The 15,270-nt window shown below is 61.3% G+C and overlaps 6 protein-coding genes across 6 annotated transcripts; 2 read left to right on the forward strand and 4 right to left on the reverse strand.

Annotated features, from left to right (window-relative positions):
• Positions 1 to 17: 17 nt before the first annotated feature.
• Positions 18 to 1,586, reverse strand: PAN0_024d6120 (uncharacterized protein; the record flags this gene model as incomplete). The annotated part of the gene is made up of 1 exon (XM_014798416.1): positions 18 to 1,586. The coding sequence occupies one exon, from the start codon at positions 1,584 to 1,586 to the stop codon at positions 18 to 20; it is 1,569 nt and encodes a 522-aa protein (XP_014653902.1).
• A 392-nt stretch (positions 1,587 to 1,978) lies between these two features.
• Positions 1,979 to 4,751, forward strand: PAN0_024c6121 (palmitoyltransferase akr1; the record flags this gene model as incomplete). Its single annotated transcript, XM_014798417.1, has 3 exons — positions 1,979 to 2,059; positions 2,199 to 3,747; positions 3,802 to 4,751. 3 exons carry the CDS (start codon positions 1,979 to 1,981, stop codon positions 4,749 to 4,751), a joined length of 2,580 nt encoding a protein of 859 aa, XP_014653903.1.
• A 123-nt stretch (positions 4,752 to 4,874) lies between these two features.
• On the reverse strand, positions 4,875 to 6,992 carry PAN0_024d6122 (vesicle-mediated transport-related protein; the record flags this gene model as incomplete). Its single annotated transcript, XM_014798418.1, has 1 exon — positions 4,875 to 6,992. The coding sequence occupies one exon, from the start codon at positions 6,990 to 6,992 to the stop codon at positions 4,875 to 4,877; it is 2,118 nt and encodes a 705-aa protein (XP_014653904.1).
• A 1,645-nt stretch (positions 6,993 to 8,637) lies between these two features.
• Positions 8,638 to 9,573, forward strand: PAN0_024c6123 (uncharacterized protein; the record flags this gene model as incomplete). Its single annotated transcript, XM_014798419.1, has 1 exon — positions 8,638 to 9,573. One exon carries the CDS (start codon positions 8,638 to 8,640, stop codon positions 9,571 to 9,573), a length of 936 nt encoding a protein of 311 aa, XP_014653905.1.
• A 337-nt stretch (positions 9,574 to 9,910) lies between these two features.
• Positions 9,911 to 12,112, reverse strand: PAN0_024d6124 (cholinesterase; the record flags this gene model as incomplete). The annotated part of the gene is made up of 1 exon (XM_014798420.1): positions 9,911 to 12,112. The coding sequence occupies one exon, from the start codon at positions 12,110 to 12,112 to the stop codon at positions 9,911 to 9,913; it is 2,202 nt and encodes a 733-aa protein (XP_014653906.1).
• Positions 12,113 to 13,997: 1,885 nt separating this feature from the next.
• Positions 13,998 to 14,914, reverse strand: PAN0_024d6125 (uncharacterized protein; the record flags this gene model as incomplete). The annotated part of the gene is made up of 3 exons (XM_014798421.1): positions 13,998 to 14,550; positions 14,634 to 14,748; positions 14,842 to 14,914. The coding sequence occupies 3 exons, from the start codon at positions 14,912 to 14,914 to the stop codon at positions 13,998 to 14,000; spliced, it is 741 nt and encodes a 246-aa protein (XP_014653907.1).
• Between the last annotated feature and the right edge of the window lie 356 nt (positions 14,915 to 15,270).

Genomic DNA, 15,270 nt, shown 5'->3' on the forward strand with positions numbered 1-15,270 from the left:
GTGTGAATTACTGCTGTCTATACGAGCCGAACAGGAGCGTGAATGATCTCCTCCACTGGCTCTACCTTCTCCTCTATGCTGTCCTTGCTGGTGCTAAAGTACTCCTTTGCAGACGACCACCAAGCGCGCACATTTTTCGGCGTTGGCACCCATCCGTGACCCAACAAAGCCAACCCAGCCTCGAACGCGATGAGTCCGATGATGATGAGCTCCATCCTGTGCGTGGTTTTCTCGGTGAGCAGCGCCCTCACGACGGCGAGCAAGTTCTCGCAGTGGTCGAGCTTTTCATTGAGCGTCTCGAAGCGCTGTCCGATGTCGAGGTTGTGGCAGATGGAGCGGTAGTGATCCTCCATCTTTCCGTTCTCCCAGTACACTTCGGGTTCGTCGTAAAAGTTGTCTCGGTCGAGATTGGCGGTTTGGCGCAGACGCAGCAGTGTGCCTGTGTGTTGGATGGTAGACGCGCGCGAGAGAGGCACACTTCCCGCCTGCTCGAGCTGCGCAGGGATGGTCGAGACGGTCGAGAGAAAGTTGGACAGCGCCGATTCCTGCACCGACAGCCTAGCGGAGCGTGCCAGGCCCTGCGAGAACGCCAGCCGCGCGAGCGTGGGCGTCCACTCGGTTCCAAACGACGTATACGGCGAGGTCGAAGCGGTCGGCGACGACACCGGCGCTTCCGCGGGTTCGGCAAAGTCAAGCGCCTCAGCAGTGTCCGTAGGGTCAGCTTCGGCATCGAACGTCTTGGGCGGCTGACCGATGACGATGATATCGCCCTGGACGCGCGTGGGCTGCGACGAGGCGTAGAGATAGTCCATGGCCTCGTCGCCGATCTGCGAATACCTGCCGAGCTCCACCTGGTACTGCAGATCGCGGCCCTGGATGACGCTGCGCAGGAAGCGCTGGCTCTGCTCCTCGTCCAGCCCCCACGTGACAAACGATCCGGAGCGGAAGATGAACACCTCGCCCCTGCCCAATGCTGCCGAAGTGGACGTTGACGCCGCTGGTGCTGCCGAGCTTGCTGGAGACGCCGATGCGACCGGCCACTGCGGGATGTGGATCACCTCGTTGTCCTCAAAGATCTGGTAGTTGGGAGGCAGCCTGCCGGAACGAATGAGCTCGGCAAACGAGTACGAGTAGGCGGTTGCCCACGCGTACACCTGGCCCGTGGTGGGCTCGGCGATGGTCTGACGCAGCGCCTTGGAGGCTTGCGCCTTGGCGCGTGCGGACGAGGTCTTTGTGGGCGCGACGTTGTTCTTGCGCGACATGGCCTGGACGAGCTGCGGCGGAAGGTTGAGGGTGATGGATCCGCCGCCGGTGGTGCCCTTGTTGGGCGGGCTGTACGAGATCTGCACGGGCTTGGACGTGGTTGCCGCCGGTGATGAACTCGGGGCGAGCGAGGCACGACTGGCAGAGGTGGCTGCCGTCGGCGATGCATTCACATCCTTGCTTCCCTTGGCCGAGTCGTCGTTGCGCAGCCGTGGTGTCGAGGACGAAACGAGTCGTGCTCGCGAGGCGCCTGCAGCGAGAGCGCCTTGACGAAGGCTCGACTGCGACACCGCCCGGACGGCTGATGAAGCTGAGCGCAGCATGCTGGCGACGATGAAGCTTGACGGTAGGGCTATGAAGAGTTGCCGTTCGGGGGCTTAGGGTGGTGGTCGGTCGGAAGAGAGGTGATTGAACGACTGACTCCACTTCATCGCGGCTTGTCCCGGAAGGGCTAAGCTGTCCGGCGAGACGCACGCTCTGCAGCTAACGAGTGAGAGAGCGAGCGTTACGCGCCCAAAAAAGAATGCTGAGCCGGAAGAGCCGGAAAGTGGAGAAAAGAGAGCCTTTTTTTTTGACTCACGTTGCAGATCGCCGAGGCACAAACCCGATCCAGACGACGCATCGGAGATCGGCTTCAGCGGTCGCCCAAATTTCGGAAAGCACAGCCCGAGAGTCGCCCACGCAGCGAAGCGCGTTTTTGGCAGATCGGCTGTGCATGCAGGCCGGCAGGGCGGCGGCTGTGGTTGGCCGCGAAGAAAGCGTTGGCCAGAGCCTGCGTTTTTCGACGGAGGAGCGTGTGTGCGAGGGAGAGAGGTGTTGATGTGGAGCAGCCTCGGCTTTCAACTTCACCACCTCTCCTCCATCTCGTCTGGTCCTATCCTTCCCGTCTTGTATACGGCTCATTCTCCTCGGACTCGAACATGACATCCTGATAGGCGCCAGCAACTCCTCCTTCGGATACACGTTCCACACCTTCTCCGATACACAACGGCATCTCGTCCGCATCACCACACCAGCCGCTGGGCGGCCGCAGCATCGACTTCGCCAGCATGGCAGCACCCGGCACCCCGATGGGCGCATCCGCCACGCAAGCTACGACCTCCTCCGGCACCACAGACGCACCGTCAGATCCGCTCTTCTCCCCGCCAACCGCTTCGAGCTCGTCCAGCCGCCAGCAGCAGCATGCCGCATCCAAGCTCGACGCGCCCGCACGCCCACCCAGTGGCCTTGCGAGTCGCGCCCACACGCCCGGACAGGACCAGATGCCGCTCACCATCCATACCGCCGCACAGCGTGGCGATCTTCCGGCCATCATGCGCCTCGTCGACTCGGGCCGTGCAACCGTGCATGACCGCGACGACGACAACATCACTCCGCTCCACTGGGCGGCCATCAACGCACAGCTCGCCACCTGCCGCTACCTCCTCGACCATGGCGCCGAGGTCGATGCGCTCGGAGGCGATCTCGTCGCAAGCCCGCTCCAGTGGGCCGCGCGCAACGGCCACGTCTATGTGCTAGAGTTGCTGTGCTCGCGAGGCGCCGACCCAACCATCACGGACTCGCAGGGCTTCAACTCGCTCCACCTCACCGTCCACTCGAGCGCCGTCATGCCGCTCGTCCTCATGCTCCAGCAGTCTTCGCTCAGCTCACCCGAGGGGCTCGATGCCACCGACTCGCAGGGCCACACTGCGCTCATGTGGGCCGCCTACCAGGGCGACGCCATCTCGGTCGACATCCTACTTAAGCACGGCTCCGACGTCCTCAAGCGCGACAGCGCCGGCTTGACCGCCATGCACTGGGCCGTCGTCAAGGGTAATCGCCTCTGCATCCGCCTTCTGGCCGACGCCAAGTCGGATCTGCTTGCAAAGGAGGACTCGGGCAAGACGCCACGCGACATGGCGGTCGAGCTCAAGTCCATCGGCGCCTATCGCAAAGCGCTCGCCGACATCGGATTCGAGGAAGACGGCAGGCGCAAGCAGCGCACATTCGGCGCAAGCACCGACCGTACCGCGCGTCTCGCCGTCATGGCCGTACCCTTCATTGCGCTCGGCTTGATCTTTGCTACGTTTGCAGCGCTGCCCTGGTATACGGCGGCGCCGTTTGCAGCTGCCGAATTCTTTGGCATGCACCACGTGGTGACGCGCGTCATCCTCGATCCGCAGGAACACGACTTTCTGCAGCGCAGCAACTACTTTCTCGCCATCGTGTCCGGGTCGATCGCGTGGGTGGGCTGGGAGTGGGTGCGGAAGCTGGCATCGAATACGCCGGGGTATGCGTCGACGAATCTGCTGTTTGCGCTGTCGCTGCTCGTGTGTGCGTGGAACCTGTTTCGGGCCGCGACGATTTCGCCGGGGTATGCGCCGCTGGCGCCCTCGGCGCTGCACCGCCGCGAGACGGTGACGCAGCTCGCGCAGCAGGGCAGGCTGAATGGGCAGACGTTCTGCGTGGCGTGTATGGCGCGCAAGCCGATGCGCTCCAAGCACTGTAAGCTGTGCGGACGCTGTGTAGCGCGCCACGATCACCACTGTCCCTGGGTAGCCAACTGCATTGGTATCGAGAACCACCGTCAGTTCCTGCTGTTTGTCGGTGCACTCGTGCTCGGCATCCTCCAGTTTATCTACCTCACTGCGGTGTACTATGCGATCAATGCGCCGCCGTACGATCCGCTACCCGATGCGAGCATCGAGACGTGTCATTTGCCGTTTGCTGCCCTGTGCACTGCGACGACGTACGATCCGTTCCTGCTGGGAGTGGCGGTATGGGCAGCATTGCAGCTCAGCTGGACGGTGATTCTGTTGGGCGCACAGTCGTGGCAGGTGATGCGCCAGATGACCACGCTCGAAGTATCCAACCTTGGCCGCTTTGGCTTCATGGGCGGAAAGGGCGGGCAAAGCTACGCGGGGCAGACCAACTTTATCGCCATGCATTCGCGCTCCCAACCTGGCACCAGCAACGCTGCCGCCACTGCGCTGCAAGGCATCCAAGCGCAGCAAAAACCAACCGAAGCAGATGAAGAGCTTCCACAAGCCAGCGCGGCGGGGCATAGTCACAGTCACGGAAAGCTTGGGGTGGTGCGTCGCGTTGCAGCCGGAGCGGGTGGATGGTTGTTGTCGGTCGTAGGGTTGGACCTGTACACGCGCGGAAAGGCAGGCGAGGGTCTCAAACGTGCCAATGCCGCACTCAACCCCTTCGACCACGGCATGCTGGCCAACTGCAAGGACTTTTGGTCCAAAGGCGCCGATCTAGCCATCGACTATCCCACGCTCTACGACCTTCCCGCCGAAATCAGCCCCGGCCACTGCGATACGCTACCGTTTATCACCGACTCGCTCAGCGCTGGTTCCGCCCGTTGGCGTTCTTCGGCCTATGCACCGCTGCGCACATCCATCGACGAGGCAGACGACGAAGATAGACAGGGTGCTTGGAGTATGTGGTCCTCAATCCGCTCTCAACGTCCACTTCTCCCAACCACCCATACCAACGAGTAGACCACACTTGCATAGCCCCGCGCCCACAATTCTAGCGCATGCTTACGCCGAACTTTGACTTAATAGACCACATGCATGTACGCGCGCGCATGGAGGTATGACTGTGTATTGTCCGGCTGCACTTTACCCATGTAGCGACGAGGGGTTGGGCATAGGACGGTCCGCCTGGTACGTGGACGACGCACCAAGGTCGTCTGGCAACATGGCGTATGGGTCCGCATCTTCATCGGCACCCAGCGCGCCATTCAACGGCCCATGCGCGTCTGCCTCCGCCTCTGCATCTGCATCCTCGTCTTCCTCAATGAGTCGCTTCGAATCCGGTGCCGCCAGTGTCTTTGCATCGGCAGCTGCGGCTTGACTCGGCGCAGCGGTGTTGAGCACCGGTGCGCGCGCGACGGGTTTGGAATACAGATGCGCCGACGCATAGCGCCTCGCCGACTCGTCGAGCGCAGGCGAGTCGGGTACGTAGCGCGCCTTGGCGTTACGAATGAACGTCTGCGGCTGGCGATGGAAGATGCTGGCGAGACTCGCGCCGTGCAGCAGCAGCTGGTCGAGCAGCTGCCTATCCATCCTATCCGTCTCGGTCGAAATGGGCGGCTTGCCACCCAACACCACCTGCCTCGCAGCCTCGGGATCCGTCGAGAGCAAGCGCCAGTACATGAAGCCGCGATCGCGCAGGTCCGGATTCTCCACCTCCTCGGTCGCCCACTTGAGCACCTTGGGCACCAACTCGCCGCCCGCACTCGGCCGCTTAAGGAAGAGCTTGACCGTCGCAGTAAGCAGCGCCAACTGCACCTCGACAGGCTCTTCGAGGAAGGTGTACAAAAAGTCCTCGAGCAGCTCGTCGCTGTTCTCGATGCGATCCGCATACTGACCGATGATCCAGATCATGGCCGCCTTGGCCTCGCTCTCGTCGAGGTTGTCCAGGTTCTCGCACAGCGTCGAGATGACGCTCTCGTAGCGGTTGGGATACTTGCGGAAGATGTCCTTGATCACCACGATCGCCTCCTGCACCACGTAGTTGACCTTGGTCTGGATGAGCGCCAGCAGCGCATGGATGCACCGGTCGGCGGACGACTCGATCTTGATGGCCAGCCGCCCGATGCTGCGTACGGCCTTGCGCGCAAAGTCGACGTCCACCTCGGACGCATATTCGCGCAGCTCGGCGAGCACCTGCTCGACGTTGCGCTCGTTGGCCAGGCGATAGATGATCTCGAGCTTGGCCATCTTGACGTAGATGGGATCGTTGTACTTGCAGAAGAACACCTTGACCTCGTTCTGCAGCACGAGCGGGCGGCGCTGGATGACGAGTAGGATGTTGCGGAGTGCGACGTACTGCACCTCGGGGCCGGAGGAGAGCAGCGTGACGAGCGGTGGGGAGAGCTTGCGGCAGAGAGATTCCTTGAATTCGGCACTGGCGATATAGTTCATGAGGTAGAGGATGACCTTGGTGGCTGTGAGCACGACGGCGGAATTGGCGTGTTGGAGACGCACCGCGATGCGCTCTGCAAGGATCTCTGCATCGGCGAAGTCGGCGGGCACGAAGAACATGAGCGCCTCAAGGATGTAGGTCTGGCCCCACTCGGAGCATTCGGCAAGGGCGGCGACGAGTTTGGAGGCGATGGTGAGGTTGAGCTTGAGCTGGATGTTGTCGGAGCGCTCGGAAATTTCGACGAGGGCGGCGACGGCATTGGCGACGACAGTGGGGTTGGCATCGGCGAGGAGGTCGCGGAGCATGCCGATGAACGAGTGCTTTTCGATGAGGCGCTTGTCGTGCATGTAGAGCTTGGCGACGCAGATGGCGGCGGTCTTACGAACGTACGGATCCGCATCCTTGAGCGAGTGGCGCAAGGGGTCGATGAGTGCGGCGAGAACGGTGGGGACGTGGATGTAGGACATGGTGCGGATGGCGAGCGCGCGGATGAGCGGGTTGCGGTCGTTGCAGTCCGAGAGGAAGCCTGGGATGGCGTTGGGCACCTGGTCGGGCTTGGAGCGGGCGTAGTTGATGAGGTAGAGGTAGACCATCTTTTTGATCTCGAGCACCTGGATGTTGATGCACTGGACGACGTCGGGGAAGAGCGCCGACATGTCGTTGCCCATGGTGGCATTTGCGATGATCTTTTTCAGCACGGTCTTTTTGCGCACCCAGCCCTTGTCCTTCTTGTCGGCATTGAGTTCGATGCGAAGCTCGTCGACCTTGCTTCTCTGGAAGAACTTGGCATCCTTGCCTGAGTCTGCCATGGTGGGCAGTGTGGAGTGGTCGAGGCTGGAGTGCGGTGGGAGCGTTCGATGACGGGTTGGGCCGAGCGGTGGAGGAGGATGCGCCGAGCGTTGCGGCTGTTGCAATAGTCGAAGAGACCGTGATTGTAGCCAGTGAGCAGCTAGAGGGCTTTTACAAAGGGAGGATGGGGTGTTGGTTTTGTGACGGATCGACGAGAAGAAAGGAAGGCAGCAGCTGGGCGCACCCCCACGGCGTGTGCAACTGCAGCGACTCACTCAGACAGGGCGCGAGTGCTGCGAGGCGTGCAGAAAGTGACTGGCCTGGCTGTGCCAAATTCGAGTGGAGGACGTGCCTAGCGGAAGGGTGCGTGGCTGGCTCTGCCCTTTGTCTCGTGGCCAGTGCGGAGCGGCGAGCTGCTCCGGGGATCGATATTCTCCGTTCCATCATGTTAGTTACATCAAGCTCACAGTGTGAAAGCCGGAAAAATGACGCGGGGCGGAAAGTTGCTTGCCTCCTTCATCCGAATCCCAGCCTCGGTCAGGCTGCACGCATGCATGACCCCGGTGTGCATGAATGCTGCTGGTCGTCGTTGACCCTGTCCCGCTCGCCTTGACAGCCACTCCCGTTTCGCGGCTTTCCTCAAGGCCGCCCGTGCCAACGAAGACGCTTGGCAATCAAGCTCACGGGACACCGACGCGACTTGGCGACCGTCGTGTCGCTGAGGAATGTGAGCTGCATCCAAGCGCCAAGTGGGGAAAAGGTGCCTCCCCTTTTTTATGAGGAGACGCGTCGACTCAAATTGCAGTGGCGCGAGAGCCAGCCGAGACCAACACGGCGTTGGAGCTGGCATTTCAGCCTCCGCCCGTCGTTGCCATCTACTGTATGCTCCCGGCCAAAGTATCAGGGCACGGCAGCGGGCAGCGGGCAACGGGCAGCAGGCAGTTGCCATTTCGGGCCGACTGCGCGACTCCGACGTTTCCTGAAAGAACGTTTCGACATCAGCTCGCACTGTTGTCGCCACCTCGACCCGCCTGCATTGCAGCAACGCCGGGACCGTCGGCGATGAGCCGTGTCCAGCTCCATGCTTTTATTTCAATCCTGTCCTCGCCGTTGTGAGAGCACGAGTGTCGGGCAGCTGAGCTTAGAGGAGGCGAGCTGTTTTGGAGCCAGATGATCGAGAGCTCGCCCGGAGAGGCAAGCGAACGAGCACGGTTGGGCACGCGCGGCGGAGTTGGTCAAAACAGCACGTCAGCGGAGATCGTCGTCATGCAGATCGGCCTAGCATTCAGCTGTCGCCATTTCGCGCTGGACAGCCAAAGAGGGCAGGCCAATGCGACGCCCCGCATGCCCGTCTAAGCGAACCGTCGGCCCACTTGTTGACATGCTCGCCCCTGCCAGCCACCACTTCCCTGCCCTCCTCTGCCCTCCTGCCCTCTACCCCTTTAGCCGACCCCCTTGCTGTGCTCAGGGTCGAGCTCGCCTTGGCTCTGGTCCCTCTTGCCAGCCAAGCATCCACACATGGCACAAACAGCCCTACCCCTACGCTTCCAGGCGTGTTGCATATATACTCTGCCTCCTCCCTCGCTAGTGTACGCATACACACCCCTCTACGCACCATCTCGACCCTTTCCCTACATCAGTCGCAACACTTGATCACTGCTCGCAATGAAGTTCCTCTCGCTTCTTGGTGCTGTTCTGCTCTCGGCCGCTGTGGTCTCTGCCGACTCGTCCGTCGCCACCGGCGCCGACAAGGGCAAGCTTCCGCAGCTGCTTGAGCTCATCAACAAGCTCGAGCACGCCGATCCTGCATCCCCCACCTTTGCCGCCGAGTTTGCCGACGAGCTGCCGCGTCTCGCCAAGCTCCACCGCGAGGTCGCCGCGCAGTCGAGCGACCGCCAGGTGCGCCGTCTCTACGGCGACGATGACGCTGCTCACAAGCTGCTCCAGTTCGTCCAGCTCCAGCCCGCCAAGCGCGACACCACCAAGAAGTCCAAGGGCGCCAAATCCGACCACGCCGCACACCCCGCCAAGAAGGGCGAGGCTGTGAACAAGGGCAAGAACGGCGCAAAGACTTCGGCCGAGCACAAGTCGGAGCACGCCGCTCACCCCGGCAACAAAGGCGAGGCGGTCAACAAGGGCAAGAACGGAGCGAAGAAGTCGAGCGAGCACAAGTCGGAGCACGCTGCACACCCCGGCAACAAGGGCGAGGCGGTCAACAAGGGCAAGAACGGCCAGAAGGTTTCCGGCGAGCACAAGCCCCAGCACGCCGCACACCCGCACCAGCAGCAAACGACCAAGCGCGAGGTAGAGGAGACCACCGAGCCCGACACCAAGAAGACCGAGACCAAGCACTCCGCGTCGAAGAAGACCGAGGGCAAGAAGACCGCCACCAAGAAGTCTGAGAGCAAGAAGACGGAAGACAAGAAGAAGGAGGCCAAGAAGGAGGACAAGAAGGCGGAGGGCAAGAAGTCGGCAACTGAGCACGCCAAGCACTCTGCGCACGCCGAGCACGCCGCACACGCCAGCTCGCACAAGTCGAACAAGAAGCCCGCCCACAAGCATGCCGCCAAATCGCCTGCCACCCCTCCCACCTCGTCCTAGATTCGTTCTCTCCCAAGATCCCCGCTCGTCCCAATGCGGACTTGAGCCCCACTTTCTCGTTCCCCCGAACATTGTCTCAACCGCATTGCTGTTTGAAGCCGATTGCCATGCCCAACAGTCCACGCATGGTGATGCTCTGTGAAGCGTGGGATGAAGAGTTGATTGAAACAGTAAAAGGAAGAAGGCTCGCTGAAATTGCTGGATGACATACAGTTCCTAGAAGCGTCCAAAGGGGGGCTCAGTGAAAACGAAAGACGAGGGAGTGAGGGAGAAAGAGAGGCTACGATGAGCTTGTTGATGACGAAGCGCCCAGATTTACTTCGGAGGAGGCAAGATTCTAGGCAGCGTTGTTGAGGGTCTGGTAGGTGAGCTTCCCATTCTGGTAGAAGAAGTCGCAGACGTCCCTATGCGGAATTGCACCGTTCCTGATGCCGTTGGGAGCAGAGAGGTACTGGGTGTTGAACTTTCCGCTCTCGAGCAGGGGCTCGTAGAAGGCCTGCCACTTGTTGTAGTTCTGTACCTTCTGCGTATACGTATAGCCCCTCCCCCTCGCACGCAGATACTCCTGCTTAGGGTTGGGCGAAGCATGCCTAACGAATGCACTGAAGGCGTCCGCATTGTACGCGACAAAGTCGAGATACTGCTGGCTGACCTGGATGCCCTCGTAGTTCAAGCTGCCCCAAACGCTCTTGATGTCGTCACTGTGGCATACCTCCAGCCCCGTGCCCTCGGGTGCACACTTGTCGGGGTGGCCAACAGTGTCCGGGTAGCCCGACTGGGTCTCGTACAGGTAGACCTTGGGGAATTGGCCCTTCTGCTGTGCCAGATCCATGATGCGCTGAGTAGGGCACGTAAAGAAGTTGTACGTAAATGCCTTGGCCACCTGCTCGCGCACCGAGTCGCCGATCCTCTCGTCGAGCTTAAAGTAGCCCGACGCGTCGAGCTTGGCCACAAAGTCGGGCGAGTAGAGTGCAGAAAAGGCCTTGTCGAGCGCAGGCTGCATGTTGGGAAGGGTCTGGTTGAGCAGCTGATACACAAACAACGAGCCCTCGCCCGAAGTGGTTCCCAGCAGCACAGGCACGTTGTTGGGGATCGTGCCGTTGCCGGCAAGGTAGAAGAATTGGCCATCCAGGATACCGTCCGGGGTCGGAAGGAACGGCTCGATCGATGCGCCAAACAGGCTCGAACCACCCACCTTGGACAGCGCCACGGTGATGGCGTTGGTGGCATTGGTGAATGCAGCACCCTGAACGAACTGCGCAGGGTCGCTCACCTTCTGCAGACACTCGACCATGGCTTGGCCGCTGACGGGGCAGTTGAGGCTGGCTGCCACCGCAGGAGTAATGTACTTGGACTGAGCCGCGCGGTTGACCCAAGGCACCCACGGGTTAGACAGCATGAAAGCACCGTGGAACAGGCCCTTGGCCTCGGAACTGGCAATGAGCGCCGAAATACTCTGCGCACCCGCCGACTCTCCACCGATGGTGATGCGGTTCGGGTCACCACCGAATGCAGCAATGTGGTCACGCACCCACTTGAGCGCGAGGATCTGGTCGCTGATCCCTGCATTGCCGGGCAGGTCTTTGCCCGAGGCGAGGAAGCCGAGTGCACCCAGACGGTAGTTGAGCGTGACGACAACAATGTCGGAACGCGAGGCGAGGTTACCGCCATCGTACGAGTGAAGCGAGTTGCGGCCGCTCACGAAAGCGCCGCCGTAGATCGAGACGAGCACGGGCTTGAGGCTCTTGCGGTCGTACGAGCCGAGCGTGGGCGTGTAAATGTTGAGGTTCAGACAGTCCTCGCCGACAGGCATGGGACCGAGCGGAGTGGTGGACTGAACGCAAGCATTGCGGTAATTGGTGGCGTCAAGCACCTTGTTGCCCGTGTAAGGCGTTGCGTGCATGAAGCGCTTGGATCCGACGGGGGCGTCACCGAAGGGGATGCCGAGGAAGCGGAAGGACCGTCGGTCGCGGTAGCCGGTGACGGTGTAGTCGCCCGACTGGACCGTGATGAGCTTGTCGGTGGGGCTGCCGTTGGCGTAGGGGTTGGCGCGCGGCACGGTAGCGGGCTCGGCAGAGTGGGTGCAAAGCACGCCGAGCTTCTCGCCCTGTCCGTAGGGTCGGACGGAGCCTCGACTAGCCTTGTAGGCGGCGACATTGGCGCCGTTGCTGGTCCAGAAGGTATCGTACCAGCCGATGGTGCCGGCGTAGCGCAGGTAGTTGAACTGGTCGATGAGGTCGGAGCCGATGCCGCCCTGGAGCGAGGTGTCGAGAGGGAAGAGCTTCTCGCCGATCTGCTCGCAGACCTGGGCAGCGCTGTCGGCGCCCACCGAGTTGGGCAGCAGGAGGGCGCCGGTGGTGGCGTTGGTGCTCAGGTCGTTCTGGTAGAGGATGTGGACAGGGCCGAGTTGAGCCTGGTTGGGGGCGGCTCCGTCGCTGGGAGCATTGTTTCGCTCAGAGAAGAAGGGAATCGCACCGACGACCTGGCTACCGATGGCCAGAGCGCCGATGACGCCTCCGATGGAGGAGAAGGTCTTCATGCTGATCGTCGTCGGCAGACGTAGCGTGTCGATGAGGTCGAGTTAGCTGCGAGCTCGAGACGATGGCAGTCCGAAAGCAGGGAGCGAGGATAACGTCGGACGTCTAGAGGGTGCTACGAGAATCAGCCAGGCAGGATGGACTGGCACGCCAGGGAGGGAAAGGGAGGAGAAGAGAACGTCCAGGCGGGGAGTAATCTGGGCGAGGGTGGCGGTGGAGAGGCGCGGGATGAGACTCTGGCGCCAAGCAACGGGGAGGATGGGGAGCAAAAGGGGAGGATGACGACGAAAGAGGCTGGCTTGGATCTAGACGAGGTGGGGGCGCTTTTATTCATACAGGCGTGACGGGGACGGATCCGGTGGCGTCTGCGACGGGAGGTAATGATTGCCTGTGCCGCTGTGAAGGGCCGCACGGAGTATGAGGGACGTCAGGTGAGTGGACAGAAATGCATTGCCATCCCAGTCTCGGCTAAGAAAGCGAGGTGGGAGCGGTGCGGACGAGGCCGTGCGGGGGGGATTGGCGGGGAGCGCGGAACTGGACGGCGGAGGATCCAAACGAAGGGTGGGCAGCTGCTCGATTTGGGCGCGGCGGCGGTTGTGCCGCCTCGAACAGGGTCCACTGCCAACAGGGGCTGACAGGGCAAATTTGCAGCAAATTGCAATTTCGTCGACGGGGAGCCAAGCCCACTGCAGTGCAGTGCTGCAGCTGCTGCAGCTGCCGGTGCCTCCACGCCTCCTTTCCACGACGCACTGACCCACCGAGCTGCACGGGGAGCGGACTCTGCCACCGCAACTCAGCGACCATAGTCATGCTCTTGATGCGCAGGACGATCGCAGCTCAGATGCAGGAGATGCCGAGTGGGATTGAGGTGTCATTCCTGCACATTACAACACATCACAAAGACCATATGAAGCCAGTGTGGATCGCCATGAGGCGTGGCTCTACATTAAATACTCTCTTTCTCTCTTCCGCGGACCTTTCTTCGCTCCCCCGGGCAGTGCAAGGGGACAGCAGGCAAGGACAGCGGATACAGGGCAACATGCGAGTGCATTGACCACATGTCCAAGACTCACCGAGCCTTGTCGTGGGAAAAACAGGAACCTTTTTTTTGCAGCTGCACGGCGTTCGGATGGCAGCCGAGCTGCTTCGTTTGCTGCTTTCCCCCACACTCGGTCAAATCTCGCCCAGGCACGCTTCACCGGCCATCCATCCATCCACTCGCGAGCAACCGAGCCGGGCAGTACAGCGATGTAGGTCGACACAAACCGGTAGCCGGTACGAACCGGTGTGTGACCTTCCGGTGCACCTTCCCCCCGCGCCGGCGAAATCGTGCCGTGATTGTGCATCGTTGTCGCCATCCACCTGGTCGGGGTTAAGGGGGACCTGCAGATCGACCGGCGGATGCATCGACCATGTGGGACCGTGTTCGGAGCCTTACCCCACACAGAATCCACTCCCGGCATCCATTGGATGGGGAAACGATGACACGCCCCTGTGACACCCGCAACTCTCTCTCTCTACCCTCCACGATGAGCTCGCAGTGCAGTCGTATGTCAGAGGTGCATACGGAGCAGCCTCGACCGCGCGCGTCTCGATTCCCCGCACTTTTCTTTTTCTCTCCGCCTTCACCGCAACGCGTTCGGAATTCCGCCACGCTCCACTGCAACCGAGTTCCGAGCCTCAGTTTGCTCTGCAAGCTTGGCCGATCGGCTGCCGATCCACACGCTGCCGATCATCGGATCTACCTTGTCCCTCCTCGTGTGTCGCCGATCCTTTGCAGGGCTGCATGCCACAGGTCTCCAGTTCTGACATGTACCATGAGGATTTGGTGCAGAACGACGGCTGCTATTGCAGGGTATATGAGAAGCAACCTAGAGGGGGACTTCCCTAATCAAAGGTGATGCTCGACAGACCGCCCGTGCCACCGGGCACACGAACACGGCGGGTAGGACGGAAGCCGTTGTTCATCACGGCATCGTTGCGTACGCCTTCGTACACGCCTGCCTTGTCGCCGCTGACGTCGTCGTAGAAATGCGACTCCTGGGCGGCGGCCACGTTGCCGCTCGCGACGCGGCGAGCAGGTGCAGCACCCAGTGGCTCAAAGTCGTTGATCTCGGGAGCAGCAACAGGCGCGGCAGGCTTGCGAGCCGCAACGGGCGTTGGCTCCTCATCCTCGTCGGCACCGCTGCCGAACAGCGCGCTCACCTGCGCAGATCCACCGCCGGGAAGCTGTCGCACCTTGCGGCTCGGTCGGAACACGTCGCCCGAGCTCGTGTACACCACGTTGGCCTCGTTCGATGCGCCTCGTGCAGCTTCATCTGCTTGCACCTGCTGTGCCCGTACCGAGGCGGGCTGAGCTGCTTGGCTGGCGGCGGGTGCGGGCGCAGACGCCGATGCGCCAGCGTCGTCCGAGACTGTCAGCTTGCCGATCGTTGCGTACCTGACAGGACACAGAAAGAAAAGCAGAGCGACAAGGGGTCAGTTTCACGTGTCTCCTTACAGACATAGGCCAAAGATACTCACTTGGGCAACCGCGAGAGCTCGGTAAAGTTGGGTCCAACATGGACGTTGTGCTGCTTGAGGAAGGCCACAAAGTCCTCCTTGGTAAAGACGATGTGATGCTTCTGCGGCAGACATCCTGAGGCATGTTCAAAGGTTGGGGATTAAACGGGAAGATCGGTGTTAGCGTCGCATTGCATTCCAAGTTGGCTCGTCAAAGCTTGCCACTCACCGAGATGGTATGCCCAGTCCTTGGGGTTCGAGTTTTCCTTGTCAAAGTTCGGGTTCGGGGTGAAGGAAGGCATTGTTGCGAGTCTGGATGCGGCAGCTACCTTGTGCGTTTCCGTATGGGTCTGTATCTGGATGGAGGAAGAGAAGGCGAGGAGGATGCGGTCGACTGCATGGCGCACCGATGTCCCAAGTGTTGGTCTCGCTGATTTTTTTGGGGCTCGAGCAACACTGAGCGCTCCCGTGCCCGACTCTGAGCTGGCAGGCATGGAGGCAGGCGTTTTGCGTTGTTTTGGCCGCGCGCCCAGTCGGTGCTCGCTGCCCTCACGCGTTCCCTGGCGCGCCTCCGACGCTGGCAAGCGCGTCCCCGACCTAACACGTTGTAATTTCAGAAAAGCGGCATTTTGTGACCCTCTTTTCTCCACGAAATTAG

This window comes from Moesziomyces antarcticus (assembly GCF_000747765.1).
Source record: "Moesziomyces antarcticus DNA, scaffold: scaffold_v10024, strain JCM 10317, whole genome shotgun sequence".
NCBI lineage: Eukaryota > Fungi > Basidiomycota > Ustilaginomycetes > Ustilaginales > Ustilaginaceae > Moesziomyces > Moesziomyces antarcticus.